Raw genomic sequence first — 22,647 nt, 5'->3', positions numbered from 1 at the left:
GCGAGGGCCTTCGACTTCACACGTCTTTGTGAAGAACCAATCACAGAAATTCGGTCTATTAGTTCGGAATGCAGCTGGCAGCATTGTCCAGGAGAAACGAATCCTGCTGATATAGACAGACTCGAGGTGTTTCCTTAAACGTACTGTTTACCGAGGTAGACTGGTGGCAAGGACCAGCTTGGCTGAGTAAGGACTCGGAAAAATGGCCAGCTGTGAAGCATTCAGAGCCCCAAATCAACGACATCCTAGGGATACCAGCAACAAAACCAATGACGCTTCACTCTACAGGAAATGCAGAACTTTCAACCATTATGACTGAGGTTGAAGCGGTGCTCAATTCACGGCCTCTAACATAATCTGATAATCAGGCAGGCGAGCCTGTAGCCCTCACGCCAGGGCATTTCCTAGTGGGCCAGCAACTTACGACTTTACCAGAAGGAAAGACATTGTCAGACCGAGTAACCAGCCACGATGGCAACGACTATCAGCGACGCTTGCAACATCGACAAAAATGATGAATGACTTCTGGAAGCGATGGAAACATCAATATTTGCTGCGGCTGCCATCGGTTGATCGCTCACCCACGCATCACTCAAGAAATTTAAAGGTGGGCGACATCGTAATATTCGACATTCCTAACACGCCCAAGTTATTCTGCCCACTAGCCCGGGTTCAAGAGGTGTACCCAGGCGCCGACGGATTTGTGCGCGGCTGTTTAATCCGATTACAGGGAGGCAAAGTCTTCAAGAGGCCCGTGCAGAAGCTACATCGTCTAGAACTAGAGTAGATGTCACATTTGAGGCCCCGGAGAATGTCGGAGATTTGCAGACGACGAAGAATGTGAGGGGCGGCGAGGGCCGGCTGCTGGCCGAAACGTAATTAAGGCTCGAGCACCATTAATAGCGAACTTTATTATAGGCATGGCGCTTCCGAAAACGCGACGAAAGCCAACGCGCGCACCGCACCCTCGCGCACACTTCTCACGCCTAGGCTTGGCTTCGGGGCTGGCTGTGTGCTGAGGCAGGTAGGTGGTGCTGCTAGTCAGATGGCTTACATCCGGCCCCTCTTTTTTTGACCAAGTCCCTTTGGTCTAGGAAAGGGCACTGCTTGATGTCTTCACTGTGAGAATAGTCCAAGCGCTCGGGTGGACGTCCTGGGAGTGGCGATCGCTGTAGGTGTGCTGAGCTGTGGTGTCCAGGCACACAGTGACAGAAAGATGACCCTTGGATCATAACAGCATTCGACATCCGGGGCAGAAGTTCATGCCATGGCACACTTGTGGCTGTTGGAGAATGGCGGGGAGCAGTTGGCAGGGGCGGCTGAAACACTAACTGTGCTTGGCTTGAAGAAAACCAGTCTTCACCCAATATAAGTGGCACAGCATTATTATCGAGGGCGGCTGCTTCGACCGAACCAGTGATAGGTCCAACAGAAACATTCAAACAGATGGCACCAGCCATTTGATGAATATTACTTATACTACTTTTATTACTGATGTTCCTCCAACGACGACTAGAGGAGGTCTAGTCTAGGGCAGGAGGGGCGAAGAGCTGACCGGGCGACGTGAAACAAGCGTCACTTTAGATCCACTGTCCGAAAATGCATCCACTTTGACAATCCAAGCAATTGTGGCGTCGACAAGGGCACATTGAACCAGTGATCCATAAAGGGTCTCGGAAGGGCTGCTGTGGAGACCTGGCGAAAGATGTGTTGTAGACGTTAGAGCAGTAGATCTAGACGGACACTTGGATGCGAGATGTCCCTTTTAACGGCACTGAAAACACACAGCTTCGGCCAAGTTCTGGCCAGAACGGTAGGCAGGAGCACCATGCTTAGCCGAGATAGTGAGGTATCGAGCCTCTCGTTGGTCTGGTGGTAGGGCTGAAATGCGCTGTGGCCGGCCGGTTTTGTCTGACACAGCCTGGGAGTTTGTGTACTCTGTGCTACGTGGGGGTGCCTGTGGGCTTGGCGTTGTTAATTTGGCGCTTAGATACCCTGTCTGTGGGGCTCGAAGGAACAAATAGCTTAATGTTTGATCAAGCTGAGTTACAATGTCCACATGCGCTGCGACTGTCCCTAAGCGCTGCGCTGCCATAGTAGTGGCCAGGTTCGCGTCGTCGATGCCCTGAAGGACGTACGCTATGCGCTGGTGATCGGTGAGGGTAACTGGGCATCCATAGATTAGCTTAAAGTTCGCCAGAGAGTAGCTGACAAGGTTTCCTCCGTGCGCCTGCACGCGAAAAGTGACTACTTGTTGCCACTGTAGCAAGGTTTGCTTGGCACTGAATTGATCTAGGAACGCTTGTCTGAAGGTTTCTCACGTTGGGCATTGACGGCCGATGACGCCTTTCCAATCAGCGGCTGCTCCACGCAGTTTTCCCAGGGCGACGGCGAGTAGGGTTGAAGGTTCCCACGAAGCCAAGTTTCGAGTTCGTTCCAACTCTTCAACCGAGTGGGACGCTGAAATGCTGCCGTCTCCACTGTGTGTAGGAGGAAGCGATGTGGAGAGTTCTGGAAGAGTAGTGCCTTGAACTGGGGCTGCAGCGCGTTGCGACACATGAAGGAGCTGCTGAAGTAAACCCGTCAGCAACTCGGTAGTTTGAGCTGCATCGAGGCTTCGCGGGAGCGGCGTAACGTTACAGCGCTGGGTGGACGCGACGGAGTCTGGGGAAGGCAAAGGAGGCGTCGTTGGCCGGTTTTGGGCGATGTCGGCGATAAGGCGATTTATTATTTCTTCCTTCGACCCGGTAGCGTCGAGGTTTCGGCGAGTCGACTCTTCACGGAGGTAACCCGCTGTAAAGCCTGCGAGATCCGCCGGCATCGCCTCACTCCAATTCACGAGCGGCATGGCGGTTGACAAAGCAGCACAAGAGTCACGAGAAACGATAAGGCGAGTAGGGCGAACCGTTTGGGCACTGCAAGCAAGCTACTTCATCGGGCGGGCAGGCGTCAGCGTCAACACGACGGTCGGCGAAACATAAAGGGCGAATGCGCGAAATGGCTAGGCCGAAGCGGGCGAGAGGCTGCGTCGGGCGGCAGGAACTGCACAAAGGCAGGAGCGTTGGCTGGCGAGTCACTTCACGAGGCGGGCGAGAGGCGATGTTTCAGGCATGGTTCGGGTCGATTGCGCCAGTTGTGAGGGCGGCGAGGGCCGGCTGCTGGCCGAAACGTAATTAAGGCTTGAGCACCATTAATAACGAACTTTATTAAAGGCATGGCGCCTCCAAAAACGCGACGAAAGCCAACGCGCGCACCGCATTCTCGCGCACACTTCTCTCGCCTAGGCTGGGCTTCGGGGCTGGCTGTGTGCTGAGGCTGGTAGGTGGCGCTACTAGTCAGATTGCTTACAAGAAAAAGAATGGATGGTGGGCTGCTGCCTCCGCGCCTGGCGCCAAGTTCGTGCACCTTTATCATCATCATGATACCTTTTGTGTTCGTCTCTCGCCATTGAAGTCTTCGTTGAGTGTATCGCGGCTTCGTCTTTTCTGGCGACGCGACCTGTAAGTGGCCGGCGTTCCGCAACACCCCTCGCTCATTTTTTGACATTCGCCGCGACGACCATCGGCCCCTGCAGTTTCCCGATCGTAACAACTCACCACTCCGAGACGCTCCTGTACCAACCCGCAACTCCAACCGTTCACCTTCTCCGCACCATCGTCCTCCCCAGCCCCCTCTGCCCCGCCGCTATTCATAGCCGCACCCCTCTGGCCGCTCTTCCCAGGAAAACCGAGCAATGCAGCTCCCGGAGGTGACGCTGCATTTAACCCGCGACCTGCAAAGTCTCTTTTAACCTTGCCCACGCACGAGAACCAACTTGCCGTAGAAGTGGATGGCCTACCCGTTACTGCCCTTATCAACACCGGTGCATATATTTGTATCATGAGCTCTGATCTCCGTGAACGTTTGAACAAAGTGCTAACACCTCCAGAGTCCCGCGTTGTGTGTGTCGCTGACGGCGGAACTCCGGCCGTGCTTGGAATGTGCACCGCACGCGTGAGCGTCGCTGGCCGCCACACTTCCGTGTAGTTTCATGTTCTTCGCCACTGCCCTCATGACGTAATCCTCGGACTCGATTTCTTGACTGACCACTCCGCTGTAATTGACTGCTCGGCCGGTGTCGTTGAACTTGACTTCCCCGCTTCACCAGACGCTCCTGACGTAGTTCATAGCCAGCTCTCTTGTGCCGAGTTTGTTCGTTTGCCGCCCCAAGCACTCGCATGTCTTGTCGCTGTACCCTGCCCCAGTGTACCGGATGGTGACTATGTGGCTACTCCGTCTACCAGTATCCTTTTGTTGCACAACATTTCCTTTCCCCACACTGTTGTGACTGTTGCGACCAACCAGACTTGCCTGCCCCTCTTGAACTTCGGACTCAGTTCTCAAGTTCTTCCCCAAGGCCTAGTTTTGGCCACCCTGTCACCATCAGATGAGTGCCAGATTTCATCACTGTCACCTGATCCTACTTCGGCAATTTTGTCCGCCGATGCGCCCACTTCTCCGTCGGTACAGAGCGCTATCACAAAGATGATTGCCCCAGACCTTCTACCCTCCCAAGTAGACGACCTCCGTCATTTGCTCGTCACATATTCCGACATCTTCGACTTTGACGGCCGTCCCTTAGGTCAAACCTCTATCGTCAAACATCGCATACATACTGGCGATGGGCCTCTGATTCACCGGCGACATTATCGTGTGTCACCATCTGAGCGCCAAGTTATTCAACAAGAGGTTGACAAGATGCTTTTAAAATGCATTATTGAGCCGTCCGCGAATCCATGGGCTTCCCCTGTTGTCTTAGTTAAAAAAAAATGTCGCAGTTTCGCCCGAAAGGCAAAGCATCGATTGCGATAGCAAATTAGTAGAGAGCTATTCGGAGTAGGGATAGTAGTTTTATGGGGTGCATAAACTTGGACACATTGGCTTACTAACTGAAATAACAATCGTGCTGTCAGCGCGCACAAGCAAACATGAATAGATCACACTGAATAACCGCAGACAACGACTGTCAAAACGCTGGCAGCAAGCGCAGCCAGCCGCTGCAGCGGGCGAAGAATCCTGCGGTCTATCGCTTCAACGGAAACTGAGCGGCGAATGCACACCGCATAGAAAGGTCAGAGCCGTGTGGAGATAAGAGATGGTGCGGGCGACCGGCACCGCCAGGCAAAGGGCAGAGAAGAAGTTGTTGGCAGAGGAGAACCTACGCCCCCCCTCCCCCCCTCTTCCCGTTTCTTGCTTACGCGTGGGAGATTGAGTGGCAAGATACGCCTTTGGTGCCGGAGCACAGCGCCGGCACGCCTCCCTCCCTGCCATACCCCCTCGGCTTTTCGCGCGACGATCGCGTTTGCTTTCCACCGTGCGTTCGCTCTCCGTGATAGCGCGCGGGGGAGTTCGCCCTCCGTGATAGTATGCGTCCTCCGCGCGCTTTCGCTCGCGCATACGGCGCGCGGCGACGATTTTATCGCCCTTGGAATCTATACGGAACCTCACGGCGACGGCGACGCCGACGGCAGAAATCCGGTTGAAGTGTCCACATAATTGCTATCACAATAAAATTACTCCATCTCCCACTAAATGGAACCATGTGTGGATGCGAAGCAGCGGGGAAATGGTTAGCTTGAGCGGGAGATGGTTTCGCGGCAGCGTCCCGAGCGCTCATCGCGGCGCTGCACAGGAGAGAGAATGAGGTCATAGAATAAAGAACCAACTTCAGAGAAGGGAAACTGTACCTTCCACAGTGGTACGAAAATAAGAAGCGGCAGCGCATGGAACTTACGTAGGCATAAGACAGATGGCGCTGCTCAGACAAGAAGCGGAAATGTAGTTCTTTTTGAGCAAAATTCAATATGGCCGCTTTTTACCGGTCGCGTACGCTGGTACGCGCCGCGCTCGCCCGGTTGGCGTTGCGGCACGCCTCCTTGGCTGCCGCGTAGTTTTTGCGTTCTAACTGCCAGGAGACCAAAGAGCCTCTACTGACGCCCATAAAAACAAGCCACAAGTGAGTGAACGGAACGTGCGACTTTATTGGCAGAAGACAAGCAGTGCACCTTCTCGTACAAGAGCAGCAATAAAAATTGCATGTCGAGATACGCTGGAATCATTAACGCGTGCTCGTAAACGGCTCACTTTCGTCGTCGCACATGGCGGTCTGGTAACAGGTGACAAGCAGCAGTGCAAGCAGATTGGACAGTGTCCCACCTGTTTGCACCGACAGTAGCCGTTGAACATGAGCAACTTGCATTGCGAAGCAATCGGGTGACGCAGGCATCTGCTGCCGCAGCCAACACAGCGACATGGACTACCCGGAAATTTAACATTACCTCCGTTCGAACCTGCACGTTTCTTTTTTGTTATTTCCGGGGCCGCGAATGTGTAGGTCACACTTGGTGCCCCTCTATCTTTCAATATGGACATGGTCGGTTTCGTGGGCATCACCTTCGGCAGCCTTTTTGCGGGCCTTTCAACTTCACACACATCGGACCATGTAAGCATGTATGCTGGTCTAGGATTACCGGAAAAAAACACACGAGACGAAGAAAGAGATAACACGAAGCTGTACTGACAATTTTTCATTTAATGAAACGAACGCCGAACTTATATAGATCAGACACACGTGTGCACCCGAAAAGCAACGAGAAATCCAATAAAAACACAGAGCGACTTTCAAAAGGGTTGCGATACAAATGGTAAGATAAACACTTGTAGACTACCGAGGCACCTAACGCGTGTGTATCACGTAGAAAAATAAAGAACTTCCTTCTGGGTAACAGCAACTGACTGAAAACTAACGACATCACCATCCTTAATGTGTCGCATGGATATTGCCTCTACAATCTCTCTTTTCAGCTGGCCATTTTTGCTGCCGATAATCTGCTGTTACCCAGAAAGAACTTTTGCTTCTTTCCACGTGATACACACGTGTTAGGTGCCTCACTAGTCTACCAGCGTGTATCTTAGCATTTGTATCGCACCCCTCTTGAAAGTCGCTCTGTGTTATTATTGGTTTTCTCGTTGCTTTTTGGGTGCACACGTGTGTCTGATCTATATAAGCTTGGCGTTCGCTTCATTAAATAAACTGTTGTCAGTACCACTTCGCATTGTCTCTTTCTTTGTCTCTTGTGTTATTTGCGGTAACTTACCAAATCATGAATCACCAACTGGCCTACATCTATACTCTTCTAAATGATGGTTACGCCAAATCGTGGCCGAGGAAGGCCACATGCATAATTTGTCCATGGCTGCAGCAGGAAAGGACGGAACGGGGAGCACCAATCACGGAGCTTGTAAATTGGGAGTCTATGTCATTGTGCGGACTGCAGGAGCGAATGCTTACCACGAGAGACTGCTTCCCAATGCAGCTGACCAGGCCGCCACGTCCGAGAAACGTAACACGGCAACCATAACCAAGTCAGATAACAGTGACTTCAATCAATGACCGCATAAGGTCCGCACAATACATTATACATCGGTGAAGATCCATAAGGCAACAGTGAGCATTCACGTACATGGGTCGCTTACGGCACATTCAGCTGTCCGACTGCAGGCATAGTGCTTGCCTCCAACACACATGGTCTGGTAATGAGCGACAACAAGCAGCGCAAACATATTGGGCGGCGTGTCCGACCTATTTGCACTGACAGTCACCATTGAATATTAGCAACTTGCATTGCGAAGCAATCAGGTGACGCAGGCATCTACTGCCCCAGTCAACACAGCAACATGGACTACCCAGCATTTTAGCATTAACTTCTTTCCAGCCTGCATGTTTCTTTTCTTTGGAGGGCCGCTAAAGTATGGCTCACACTTGATGCCCCATTTGTCTCAGTATGGACAAGTCGGCTTCGTGGGCATCACCTTCGGCAGCCACTTTTGCGGGCCATTCCACCTAGGTGGCTATCAACTCATACACCTCAGATCATGTAAGCACGTATGCTGGTCTATGTTCATGCCAAATTGCAGCTGACGAAGGCCACAAGCAAAATTTGCACATGGCTACAGCAGGAAAGGACAGAACGGGGAGCACCAATCACGGTGCGTGTAAATTGGGAGTCCATGTTGCTGTGCGGACTGCAGGAGCAGGTGCTTACCTCGAGAGACTGCTTCCCATCGCAACTTACCAGGTCCCCACATCCGAGAAACGTAACACGGCGACCACGACCAAGTGGGACAGCAGCGAAACCAGACTTTGTAATCAATCACTTCAGTGTAGCACAAGGTACACTGAAGGTTATCGAACAAGGCAAGGCTACACCCAGGCAAGGCTAGACAAGCAGGGCTACACCCAGGCTATTGAGCAAGATGAGCAATGCTGAATGAGACTAGGAATTAAATATGGCAATCAGAAAGCTTGTGTTCTTGAAAGAAGCCACTCGGCTCTGCAAGCACTGAAGGCCAAAAACATTAAGAAAAGTCAAGTGCTACATAGCACACGGTGCAACAGTTAATGCAAGACGCATGCCGATGCTGCATCGGCTATTTCTGGAGAGGAATTGCACATGACAGCATACACTTAGAATTATTGCTACAGATATGGTATGCTACTAGACAGTGAATGGTATTAACTGTGAGCACAGAATCGGTTGACCTTCATGTTTGGATGAGGAAGAAGAATTATCCCTAGCAAGAGTGGGGAATGAAAAAGCTTGCATTTATAGAAAAAAAATGTATACTCGGCACAAATGGAATTTGACATGACCAGGAAGCTGATTAAGGAAGGGCAAACTGATGGAACTCTTTTGGCCAGCGTCGTCCGTGTTGGTTAATGGTTGCAGGTGCATCTCAACATGAAGAATTTCTAGAAAGTCTTTGTTGAGGTACCTGGATGACTCGGCTAATATCCGTGCTGGTGGAATGATGGCTGAGGCTCCTTTCAGTTTTGACAGTCCTCCGTAGACATGATATCTCATCCAAATACGCTGTATCCGCTTCTTTGTTTGTGGTGGAAAATCCTTGTAAATTCGGCTGCAGCCCCCTTCCTGTCAGGGTAGATGGGGGCTCCTGTGATGAGAACCATGGTGGGCTTGGTGCAGATTCTGTTGCGGCAGAAAAGTAACACATGAGATACAGCACAGATTAGCCAAACTCATGTAGTGGTTTCTATTATGTTTGAACCAATTATGCTGAACCGTAAATGTGGAAAGACATTCATATCATCTGCTACAAACAAATGACGTGTCTCAAGACTAGTGAGCCAATACAGTATATATCAAGCATATTTATTTCTGAACTTGGTGTTGTTTACCTTGCAGTAACAGCCAAAATCCACACAATGGCCTTGTTGTAGCAGGAAGTTGCTTGTTATTGGTGTATGGAGTGTGTTGCTTTACACTGGTGCTATCCTCTTTACTGCATGTCTGGAACAGAAATTTTGATTGCATCAGACATCGAAAAAGCACAATTTTGCAATATGAAATGCAAGAAGGTGTGACATATATATTGTAATGGTTTTAGACTGCAGAACACATGGAACTGTATACTTTGTTCTAGGGTGCTTAAGCAACATGTTAATTAAATGAATATTGCTACCTGCCTAACTACAATGCATGTCAACAGCTTAATTATTATTAGGATCACAAATGAGAGCATTTGTGCGCTCATTTATACACCAGAAGTTATCACGACGCTGGTTCTACAAGCAAATGCAAGACAAACATGAAGCTATTAGAACTGCTGCATTCCTTTTCTGCACGAACGTGATGCACCCCTTCATTACTGCAAAAATAAATACCCCAAGGTAAATCAAACGGAACAGCAAGAAAACTTGGAACCAACAAGTACGAAATATGGGTAAATGAGCATGCGTGCAACTGTTTAATATATTAAATTCAGTACTTGCACTTGAATTTGCCAAAGGGTTATCCGGTGTTGTGGACGAAAGAAGTTGCCGGCGGAATTTAATGTATATATATATATATATATATATATATATATATATATATATATATATATATATATATATATTGACAAGGCTACTCAGTCGCCTACGGGCACGGATACAACGAGATGAAAAAGGTGACGGGCGTACCGATATCGCTGTTTTTTTTCGTCATTATTATAACGACGGCCTCGCAACTAAACATTATTTCGGAAACAGCAATGGAGGGTCCTGACTGCCCATATGTAATGCAGGATCTAGTTAGTTAACTTGTCTCCGCCTGTAAGTTAACGAGACGAATATTACATAACGATTCAAGAAGCAGCGATGGTAAACGACTTCCCGGTATTGCCGTCCTCAGTCGCAGCCGAATCCGGCTCCCGTTTCGATGCAGACTTGCTCCGCATGGCTCACGACCGAAACCTAGCTTTCGGGTTTACATTTCTCGTAAACCCGTCAGTTCACCCCAAGTTAAATAACGCGAGGTGTCGAAGCGCGATAAACTGGTTTTAGCACAAAGTAGCAACCAGCATAAGTGTACGAACCAATGAATCCGTGCTTGCCGTGTACGCGAAAAATACCGGTAAAAATTTTAAATCAAGGCTAGAGGTCATGTGGGAGATCGATGGTGATGAACGTTATTTAGCGTTTATAATGGCAAAAAAAGGAACAGAGTTGGTACTCAATAGTACAATCTCTAATTAAGAATAATAATTTTGTACTCTTTGTCATGTAATAAAAACGCTTCGATGAGCGCGGGAGAAAGTTTGTAGGTTAAAATTGCGCTTATTACGGCGCTTCTAGCGGGAGCTACTGAACTCACGTGGGCATATTTTCGAGGAGATGTACTATGCTTGTTTTGTTAGCAGCGATTTTTTCGCCCTCTGTGGCCATTTGGTGAACTCGCCAGTTTCCGGGGCCTGATGAGGCGCGCGCGCTCCGTCATTTTCATACCGCGGAACTGCCGTGGCGCCCCCAGCGGAGTATGCAGCTTGAGCGGGAGATGGTTTCGCGGCAGCGGCCTGAGCGCTCATCGCGGCGCTGCACAGGAGAGAGAATGAGGTGCGCGCGCTCCGTCATTTTCATACTGCGGAACTACCGTGGCGACCCCAGTGGAGTATTCAGCTGTGGCACCACCTGTCGAGCGCGCCGCTCCGGATTCCTAGAGGAGAGAAAGGGGGAGGGTAGAACAGAGAGGGGGAGGGGACGCGCATGCGCTGTGGGGGTGTGGCACGCGGGCGCCGCTCCGTAGAGTATTCCTAGAGGAGAGAAAGGGGGGTGCGTAGGAGAGGAGAGAGAGGGGGAGGGGCCGCGCTTGATCTGTGGGGGTGTGGGACGCAGGACAACGGAAAGAGCCGCCGGCAAGAAATGCTTCGCTTTTAAAATAAAGCCAACAGTTGGCGATTTTGCGTTGATTATCGGCATCTCAATAAGATCACCAAGAATGATGTCTATCCTCTTCCACGAATTGATGACGCTCTGGATTGCCTTCACGGCGCGACCTATTTTTCATTCATCGGCCTACGCCCTGGTTACTGGCAGGTCACCATGGACGACAGGGACCGTAAAAAGACAGCATTTGCTACAGCTTATGGCCTCTATCAGTTCAAAGTTATGCCATTTAGCTTGTGCAATTCCCCGGCCACGTTCGAGCGAATGATGGACACGCTGTTGCACAGCTTTAAATGGTCTATCTGCCTGTGCTACCTGGACAAGGTGATCGTGTTCTCCCCGACATTTGCCACACATCGCACAAGTCTTTCATCCATCCTGACGGTGTTTCGTGTGGCTGGGCTACAACTTAATTCTTTGAAATGCCACTTCGGTCGCTGCCAAATTACTATCCTCGGACATTTAGTCGATTCAACCGGTGTCCGTCCCGACCCCGCCAAGGTTCATGCTGTTATCGAATTCCTTGTGCTCGTATTTCCGCGGATTTGTAAGAAATTTTGCAGACATAGCCCGTCCACTAACAGATCTTCTCAGGAAAGACGCTCCGTTTTCGTGGGGTTTCGCTCAAGCCACAGCCTTTTCACACCTTATCACGCTACTTACTACCGTGCCGATTCTCGCCCACTTTGATCTCAATACTTCAACTGAAGTACGCACAGACGCGAGTGGCTATGGCATTGGTGCTGTTTTTTTTAGCCCAATGCCAACGTGGTTGTGATCAAGTTATTGCGTACGCCAGCCGGCTTCTTTTCTCTGCCGAGCGCAATTATTCCATTAACGAGCGCGAGTGCCTCGCTCTTGTTTGGGCAGTTAGCAAATTTCGCCCTTACTTATACGGGCCGCCTTTTACTGTTACCACTGACCACCACGCTCTGTGCTGGCTTTCGAGCCTCAAGGACCCTACTGGGCGTCTAGGTCGCTGGGCGTCTCCAGGAATTTACGTACACTGTGGTGTACAGGTCTGGCCGACTACACCAGGACGCCGACTGCACCCCGTTGATGCCCCCGAAGCTACCACGGAGGATACACCGCCCGGCCTTTTCTCGCTCTCCGATTTCAGCCACATTGGTGACGAGCACGTCTCTAAATAATCTCATCAACCGCCTGCTGTCTGGGTCGTCGGACCGGTCACTTCGCCTGTTCGTCATTGTAAATGGCAGATTATGTCATCGTAGCATGCACCCTGAGGGACAGGAACTACTACTCGTCGTTCCCGCACATCTTCGGGCGACCGTACTCGAGCAACTGCATGATGTCCCAACAGCCGGCCACCTTGGTGTTTCCAGGACGTATGACCGTGTACGGCGGCACTTTTTCTGGCCCGGTCTCTACCGTTGTGTTCACCGTTATGTTGCTGCCTGCGCATCGTGCCAACGCCGGAAAAGGCCATCTCTTCCTCTAGCTGGGCTCCTCCAGCCTACTGACATACCCGCCGAGCCATTTTTTCTTGTTGGCCTCGACCTTCTCGGCCCCTTCCCTCTCTCCACCGCTGGCAAGAAATGGATTGCCGTTGCTACGGATTATGCGACCCGTTACGCTATCACAAGACCTCTCCCGACCAGTTGCGCTACAGACGTCGCCGACTTCTTGATACAAGGCGTAATTTTACATCACGGCGCTCCTCGACAGCTTCTCACCGACCGGGGTCGCTACTTCTTATCTAAAGTCATGGAAGACTTACTTCGCTCTTGTGCCACCAAACACAAACTTACGAATGCGTACTACCCCCAAACGAACGGTCTTACTGAACGTCTGAATCGCACTATCATTGATATGCTCTCCATGTATGTTTCGTCTGATCACCCTGACTGGGACACTGCGCTACCTTTAGTCACCTTTGCCTAAAACTCCTCACGCCATGACACCGCCGGCTACTCTCCCTTCTATCTTCTATACGGACGAGAACCAACGCTTCCTTTTGACAAACGTATTTCGACCCCTGCTGCACTGCCTACTGAATACGCGCGTGACTCCATTGCTACAGCAGAAAAGGCAAGTCACATTGCCCGTCTTCGCCTCTCTGCGTCGCAGTCGCGGCAGAAGTTGTTGTACGACGCCCACCACCGGGACGCCCGCTTCAGTGCGGGTGACTTGTCCTTGTCTGGTGCCCGACTCGGCGCGTTGGCCTTTCTGAAAAACTACTTTGGAAATACTTTGGCCCTTATCGCTTCCTGCGACAATTGACGGATGTCACTTACGAAATAGCCCCGCTCGATCCTACCACATCTTCTCCTTCCTCACACGTCGTGCACGTGGCTCGCCTCAAACCATACCTTGGGCCCACCACCCTGTCTTAGGCGCCGGGTCGGCGCTTTTCCGCCCGGATGTTAATGTTACGAAACTGCGTGCAATGGGACAAAGACGACGTTGACCATTGGGGTGAAGAAGACGACGATTGAAAAGATTGTCTTTTCACCATCTTGGCAGTGCTACTGCTCGCTGTATATATTTTGTAAATATATTTTCATGTATACCGTTTCCCGTGGCAATATTTTCACAAGTCAAGGGACATAAGCCAATTAGAGCACCGGGATACGATCACCATGGTACCGAGCAGTAAACTAAGAGGATCTTAACGTGAAGGACGCCTGTCCCGAAGCACATTTTCAGTAGCGTGCGATGTACAGATTGAAAATTTGTCTGTATAGATGAGCCTGGAAATTGAAACATATTTTAAGCAGCACCAGAATGACGTCAAGAAGGGAAACACGTCGAACAAATGCCTTAGTGGAGCACGTGGTGCAAGCATCTGGACAGGCCACTTATTGTGACGGTGAAAGCGTGTTGGCGACACACCGAAATGTGCCATCACGGCTTCATCTAAAATCACTCATCATTCCAAGTATTGACAACACCCTTAACAGAATAGATGGATAACTTCACCCCATCCATGAAAAGCCATTTTTTCACTACTTCATATTCAAGCGCACTTGAACTGTTTCAGAGATGACCATTTCATTTGTGTTTTGTGAGAAGGTGCTCGTACGGGCGCGGAAACGTCAATTTCGTCGTTTGTCAGTGACAAGATTTATAATTGCTATACTATGATACGACTGTGTTAAGGTTGTCCTGCAGAGTAGTATTCGTCGGGGTTCTGGATGGTAGAGTGGACTACACTATCATCTGTGAAAAGACATTTTATTTTTGATACTCGTAGGAAGGCTATTTACTTACGTATATTAGTAATAATAGCGGTAATAGGGTAGTGCCTTGTGGGACTCTTGACTTCACATGAGTGATTGGTGATAATTTGAATTTCATACGACCTTTGAGAAGTCCTCAATTCAGTTAGGAAAGCCACAGCTGGTTAATTTTATGAATCGATGGTTATGCGGAAAGCAATCAGATGCCATTTCAAAGTCTAGAGGATGGCGTCTATTTAAAGATTGTTATCCATAGAAAGTAACAATTCCTGGGTAAACTCGGCAAGTTGCATTTCAGTCTAGAGTAGAATTTTCGAAATCCATGTTGATAGGGTAAAAAACGCTTAACCTTGCACTAGACCCACCAGTGCTGCCTGTTCCATAGGTCGCCAGGATGGCTCCTTTTTCGCCGGGGAGTGATTGTACTGACAAATACCGGCGCCAGCAGAGGACGAAGAAGACGACGTTTCTTGTTGTTGGTGCTCGCACTCGCTCCGCTTGGCCGTTGCCTGTTTCTGGCATTCATAAAAACGCCAAGCGCATCTAACCTTGAACGCGTCCTATCAATATATATATATATATATATATATATATATATATATATATATATATATACGAGCGGCGGATGTTTATATATCAAGTGCCTTAGTACAGGTGTCAAAACGGATGATGGATGGCCCATTGTTATACCCCTCGCCACCGCCGCTGCCTCTTTCAAAAGTGTCGCAATACTCGGCGGCCATACTTCCCACCAATAATTGTGCCCCTATGCCTCGTGACGTAGAGATCGCGCTAGCGCTGTTATCAGCAGTGGCCCTTTGGGCTCGCTATTGACCCTTTTCGCGGAGTAGTTTGTTTTAGAGAAACGAGATGGCGCTCACGGCGGCGCGCCATACCTCTCCTCAGCGACCGCGCACGAATACTAAACCATTACCGCTTCTACCTTCTGTGCGATCAGCTGTCGGAAATGCAACTGAGTTTTCACTAACACACTGTGCTCTAATCATGCTAGATTGAATCATGTGGATTGAAGACGAGACGTGTGCAGTAGTTGGCTGCAAAAATAGTGACTGGCATGTTAGCAATAGAATCAATCTGTGTGACCAAGTTCGCGGGCCGCTGCTGCAACTGTCCGAACGTGTTGCCGGCACTTCGTGATGTACGGCTTTCCTCGAGGATACAGAAATTTGCTCATCCGCCACCCTTGTATCGCTAAACTTCAAAGAAAGGGCTTCATCCACAGAACGTCGGCAAGAGTGAGTACCACTCGTTAAACAATGACAAAGGGAGTAGCGCCGCTTCCTGTCATAGTAAGTTTCACGCACGTTATCTATACACATCTGTCCCAAATGGCAGGAAAACTTACGCCAACTCTGTCACCAACGTATCAAGAATAAGTGAATTGGCGCACACAGGAATATATGCTCTCTGTACACGCACAATAAGTGACGGACTACACCGATGGCGCACGAATGGTCGAAGCTGAATGTTTCGTGACGGTCCACAAGAGTAAGCGAGTTACTAGCTGTAATGCACATTTGCTACAAGGTATTACAATATACAAAACAGCTAGCTACGTTTCAAGCTTTGTGTGCAGCAAGAACAAATCTATCGGAACTGAGTACACCCGCGAGCGATTAGGCAGAAAATAATCACATAGTGACCGCACCGAGGAACTTGACTGAGTCAGAAACTGACAAGCCACTGCTTCAAAATATTTGCCGAATAAAGAACAAAGAGCAAAACACACTAATCCTGACTGAATTCATGAGCGGAATGTTAGGATAGCTTGGAATACATATTTAGAATAGCCCCGCTTTTAGAACAAGCACTATATACACTGCTGCGCCGTTTGGACATAGATTAATCAACTCCGAAAGCGTTTTTGCATGTTCTCTGAAGCTGTGATCAAAGCTTCGTGTCGTCCACCTAGTCACCGTCTACGATATCTCCGAAAACAGTGATTTTCTAAGCCGCGCCTGCGTCATACACTTCCATTGTAAACAAGGAAGCAACGGAGGCAGTTGAGGCAAGCAATGGACGCGTCACCACGTGATCAAACATGGCAGCACCCACGGTATCGCCGCGAAAAGGGTCAATAGGACGGACGTGTGTCGTTCGCTCGGAGGAAGAAGAGATGGAATTGAAGGAGCGCCAACGGCGCACAGAAGCGCGAATGGGCGCGAAAACGACGTGAAGCCGCAATAGCGCCAGCTTCGCTAGACTTTCCTCTTAACAGGGTGGAAGGGCTCTGGAATTTTTTTTTCTGCACCTCACAGCGACCTTGAAGTATAGAGATTTAAGGCTTTCGGTAACAACAGCAGCAGAGCGCAACTAGCTCAAGCCGTATAATGTGGTTACGGTGGCTAGATTGGTAGCGGGCCGACCGGCGTAGTTCACTGTTTCTCCACGTCATGACAACAGGACTGACACTGCGATCAGAGGCCTGTTGCGAAGCGCTCGTCGTCTGCTACTCTGCCTGTTGTTATTGCGAGCCTGCCTATTATTTTATGGGCGAAGCTCCTTAGGGCGTGGGTCTGTCCTTCCTCGGATGTAGTATGTAGCCACCTGTAGTTTTATGAAGTGTTCGCTAGATGGCGTAAGTGTCGATCTTTCTATATATAAGTGTATATAATGTCACTAGATGGCGCTAGTTTTTCGTATAGTTGATGAGAAAACTTACAATGTAGTGCGACGGGTTACCGCTAGGGGGTGTTATAATAAAAGGTGCTCGCTCTTGGCGCGCTTTCTCTTTCGCTCGGAGTCGCCGGATGGAAGACAAGGCTGCGGAGCGGAGAGCACGGAAGGCGGCGGCGGCGCGCGCTCGCAGGCAGAATCCCGCGGTGAGATCCCGCGAGGCCGCGGTTTCACGACAGGCAGCGCGGCGGCGGCGCGAAGACCCCGTAGTGCGAGAACGAGAGGCAGAAGCGGCAAGGCTGCGGCGCGAAGACTCAGGCGTTCGCGAACGCGAAGCAGCGGCGTTATCGAACCGTTATCCCTTCATTTCACGGACCACAAAGCCGTGGTAATGAAGGAACTCCGCAAACCAAGCATCTAAGAAGAAGCGTCTAAGAAAATAAAACGTATTGTATATATACACACACTGTTTCTCACGTGTTTACTTGATCATATACTGGACGAATTACTCGGAGTATTCACGGTTTACCGATGATCCCTCCGGAGCTTCGCCCCATCATCATCATTCACCTCGTGGATATGCTGTGATTTTTTAAAAAAGAATTGCTTTTCACAGTTAAACCCCGAAGAAAACTCTTATATTACGCGGAGAGGATGCTTAAAAGTGTGATGTTCCTTGCAGCAAGGAGACATTTTCAAAAACGGTAATTTATACAATCTGTTAACACGCAGACGGCACGCTGCGCTGCGCTTGCTATCACGATAGTTCTTGTAATTTGCTCAGTTTAGGGAGCGAATTGAATATTGTGGGGGACGATCGGGAATACGAAGCTTTTTAGGCTTCAAGACAGAGTGAAAGTGTTCCTGCACAGAAGAAACGTAGCCGGAGGGGCACCACTTACTTTGCGCCGAATCTTAAGTTTGGCTGAACACATGCAAGTCCCTGGCAAATATCACTGCAGGCCATGGTTTCGATGCTGCGAGATCCAGGACCTTCCGAGAAACGTGAGCGCCGTGCTGAAAACATGCTTCAGCCGCATTACTAGTGTGCGAGCGCCACTTCGAGGAGCGTTTCACTAAGCGTACTGTGCAGATACCAGGGCTAAACAGTGACAAGGGACACTATTCCTTCGATGCTACCAGACACTCCGGCTTACATACCGAAGAAAACTCCCGCCATAAGAAGCAAGGCTTCGATGGGATGCCGGCCGCTAAAGTAATCCTAAAGAGACAGTGCACAAGCAAATAGCATACGAATGAAAACGCCATGTGTTGAACGACCGAAGATTAAGTATATGTACACAAGTAAGGAAGTGAAACAGTTGGAAGATGTTCGACGAAGCGATTCTGGGTGAGAAGCTTGAAAACATTTTGCCAAGTACGACAACAAATATCAACAGTTGCATAGCAGAAGAAAATTCAGCTTCAAGTGCACCGGCCGCGGTTCACAAGAAAACGACTGCTGTGTGTGCTGCTGCTGGCAGATATTTCTTCTTTTATCCAGCACAAGCCTTCCGGACCGGCCGCTTGTGAGCAGCACAAACTCGAACTTACGAACAGCCTCATCAAGCTAATCCATTGCTCACCTGCACTTCCTTGTGAAAAGCAAGAACTTGAATCCTCAATAACCTATCACCTCCCATACCACAACCTGACCCTCGCCAAGACCAACTGCATAAACATCACCATTAGGAGAGCCGTTAAACAGGTGTTCGGAATTTCTCTCTATGCTTCCGCGGAACGACTACTTGCTCTGGAAGTACACAATACCATCGAGGAACACATCGAAGCACACAGAAAGGCACAACTCGAGAGATTAAGGCTGACCCCCACAGGCAGGTATTTACTCTCACCGCTGGGCTACCCACAGCATTCACCCTCTACGCTTGAGCAAGTTCCCGCCTCCTCAAGCATCCGAACCTTAGTCACCACAGCACCGATACCTCGCAATATGCCGCCGGGATGCACGTGTTAAATACTTTCGGTAACTCCTCAACGCCCAGCCGGAGAGCACCGTCACTACACCGACGATCCCCAGTACACTCTTGCGATAGGGAACAAAGAAAGACAAGTGTCGTTCGTGGTGGACGATCAAGGTGATATTGCCTCGTCGTGCAGCGTCCAAACGGAGGCTACGCTCACGGGGGAGACAGTGGCCATCAACCACATCGTCATCCAGAGGAAGAGGACCACATCATCATTGCGGAATCGCAAGACGCATGTCAGAGCCTACCTCAGGAGTTATATCTGATATTATCATAGCTGATCGCGCTCTCACCAGCACACGGAAGCTCCCCGCAATCCCAGATCCCTCAATACCACGCATCAGGCTGATTTGGACACCTGGTCAGGCCTCACTGTCGGGCAATGACCGCGCTTATGCGGCTGCCCGAGAGCTAACCTGCCGGGCCCTGGCAGTGAGGCAGTAGCGCACCCAGGATCTCTACCAGGGGGGGGGGGGGGGGGGTTGACAGTTTGCCGATACCATCTAAACAGCACTAATTTTGATTTCTTCACGGGAAATTGTAAAAAAAATGCGCTTTTTGCGAGTGTGCAGACGATTGCGCGTCTTACATCTTAGTTACAGTACTCAAATGCGTAAGGAAAGAAAAGGGGTTAAACAAAACGGGTGGTTAAGTCGGCCTCAGGGGGGGGGGGGGGGTTACAACTCCCGGCGAGACTGGGCGAATTACACGGAAGATTCACGGTTTACCGATGATTCCCTCCGGAGCTTCGCCCACTCATCATCATTCACCCCATGGATATGCGGTGTTTTTTTTCTTCCAATTGGCTGCTCAAAGTACTCTAGGAAAGGAAAAAGCACAACTTGTGCTACGCTAGCTACGAGATGCATTGTGAGCGCTGTGATGCGGTGCCGTGGTTTTTTTTAAGCTATAGTTTGCTAAAAGCTTAGCATTGTTGGTTTATGGGTGTGACAGAAGAATCACCCTATATCATGGCAATTTACATATACGATCATCATGAGTCCAAACTTATTTTGCATGCTACAAGCTACTCATCTCATCATAGATCCTAAAGTTTACCGTATATGATCGAAAAAGGCCAGAAATTGTTTTTTATATAAAAATATTTCTATTGGCGAAAAGAGCTGTTGATTTATGTTGCAAACGTGTACAGCTCGACACAAATTACCATACATCTCACATATAATAGCACCCATGCGGGCACAGAACTAAAGCCATGGAGTTGATGTGTGCGAATCTCAATCTTTATTCGGTTGTACTTTACATTACTTCAAACCAGGTCCTTTTCATTTCCCCATATCGCGGGATAAAAAAAAAAAAAAAAAAAAAACTCCCTTTGCGAATTACGTTCGCTACAGCGCCTATATCTTGTGTCCAAAAACAAATGTTGAATCTCTCTACCTTTAGAAGATCTAATGAAGGGCTATTTTGTCCATGCGTAATTAGTGCTCCTGTTCGTAGGCTACAATTTAACGTGTTTACCAAACTAAATAGCGTTAATAGTTCTACTTCTTGCCTCTGAAACCGGGAAGCGAACAGCTGACGGACACGGCAAGTACGTTACCTTCCCAAGTGGCAGAGCTCCATTGCATTCAGAAGTTTATAAATATATTGATGTCACTGTGAAGACGGTTTCTAGTTTAAATGCAGTGATAAATACTCCGCAGCAGCACACGATGCGCGGCTTGCTTCGAAAGGCCTCTGACCGTCGTCATGAAGTGGACAGCTACCCATATAGCCACCTGTAATGTGGTTCGCAAAGCTAGCATACAACGGGCGAGGACACTTGGAAGAGCCGATTTCGGACGAACATCCAGCAATGATGGGTCATTTGCATCAGTATCGCGTTCCAGACGAAATACAATGCACTCTATTTTCGGCGCGGTTGTTTCACCTGTGCAGGACATTTTCCCAAAGACACGTCCCGTATTCAAAATCTCCTTGATGTCTGCAGGATGCTTGTCGCCCCGCTGCTGTCCGTGCTGCTGGCGCTTGCCGCACGTGCCCACGGACACCCAGACGCAGGTGAGCAACGGCTGCGTGCTCCTCCGCCACATGCGTCTGCAGCGCCATCTTCACAGGGCGTGGTGTGGTGCCAGGAGCGATCATCGTGGACGTACGCCACGGGCTGTTGCTGCCACAGGGCCGCTCGCGCGAGGAGCTGGAGCCGGTGATACGCGACAGCCTGCGCATCCTCGATCTCTACCTGCACGAAACCGCCGGTTCTAAGAAGCCATTCAGGAGGGTCAAGCGGAGCGCTGACGACAAGCACCTCCTGTCTCCAAAGCCCATCGGTGACCGTCTGGGCAGGCCCAAACGCAGCGCTACCGCACGAAACGTCGGCCTACCGGGCTGGGCTAAGACCAGGCCGAAGCGTAGCCCCCACTACGCGCTAAACGCATTCGCGATCAACCCCAAGCCAGCGAACGAGTCGGGTGGCTACTACACGCTCTTCGCGCGAGTCTCTGAGGCTGCGCTGCAGGATCTAATGGCGCGACAGCCACCTGTCGGCAAGCCGCAGCCCGCACGACACCGTGATCACCCCAACCGCTACTCGGGCGAACTGTTTGAGTACGTGGCAAATGGCACGGCCAGCCGGCCGCGACTGCCGCCACCGCAACAGGTGAGCCACTGACCACGGCCGTGACCAAGGCTCGCAAGTAGACGCCCGCGCCATTAGAGCAGCAGCAGCGAAACGAAAAAAAAAAGTGCAGTAGATTTAAAATCAGAAATAAAGTATCGGGTTCGCTGTGTCAGGACGCAACCGCAGTGGGGTACGTGGAACGTTTTGTGCGTGCAATATTGAGAGTCACTACAGGGCGCAGAAATGGAAGTAGCCAAATACACAAGTTACATGTATCCGAGCGTCGCAAAGCTTATATGTTAACTTATACAGATAGTGGGGGTTCCTACGGACTAATCTTGTAATCGTACTCACTTCTTATTCTTAGCGATTCCGCACCGGTCAAATGGGCTGGGCGCGAATTGGTATCCGTTTTTCTTGCCGCCCCGAGTCTGTCCACGCCATGTGTCAAACACAGGGGCGCCATAGCGAGCAGCTGTCAAATATCCGAAAGAACTTGCACACTTGAAAGCGTTATAAGTCCTGATGAGCGAAGGCTTGATTTTGGTGGATTATACCTACTATGGCTGAGTGAGCTCTTTCAAACGCGACAACTCCCGCTCGGACTGCCGATCTATGGCTCTCGGAATGTCGAGCGAGAGGCTGAACTCAATTCCGTTTGCGTCATGCGTGGCGCGAAAAATCGCGCCATTTGTATTACAGACACATGCATGGCTGAGTAACGTTTGTTTGTTTTTTACCTCTACACAACTACACCCAAGTAAGGCGCGTGGGTAGTGCGGTTGCAAAGATATCAGCAGTAGTAGTGTTTAGGTTACATTTAGCAAGCGACCACCTGTGCTGACTGAGCTGAAAGACGCTACGAATTTACGCCGTTGCAGTGTGATCGCTGTCTTAGACTTATGTGAGCAATTTACGCAATTTTAAATATTTAGTTCCTGGTGCTTTAGTGCCAAAAATAAAATATAATTATGA

General features: G+C 49.8%; 1 protein-coding gene across 1 annotated transcript in view; it reads left to right on the top strand.

Annotated features, from left to right (window-relative positions):
• LOC125946196 (uncharacterized) overlaps positions 1 to 22,647 on the top strand; it is a 146,900-nt gene that overhangs the window by 12,462 nt on the left and 111,791 nt on the right. Inside the window, exons 2-3 of the mRNA XM_049668697.1 lie at positions 21,043 to 21,113; positions 21,170 to 21,711. Coding sequence (XP_049524654.1) covers positions 21,044 to 21,113; positions 21,170 to 21,711 — 612 coding nt within the window. The 5' untranslated portion in view covers position 21,043. The remainder of the gene's footprint in view (positions 1 to 21,042; positions 21,114 to 21,169; positions 21,712 to 22,647) is intronic.

This window comes from Dermacentor silvarum, chromosome 6 (assembly GCF_013339745.2).
Source record: "Dermacentor silvarum isolate Dsil-2018 chromosome 6, BIME_Dsil_1.4, whole genome shotgun sequence".
Taxonomy (NCBI): Eukaryota; Metazoa; Arthropoda; class Arachnida; order Ixodida; family Ixodidae; genus Dermacentor; species Dermacentor silvarum.
This window is presented reverse-complemented; position numbering and strand designations above follow the sequence as displayed.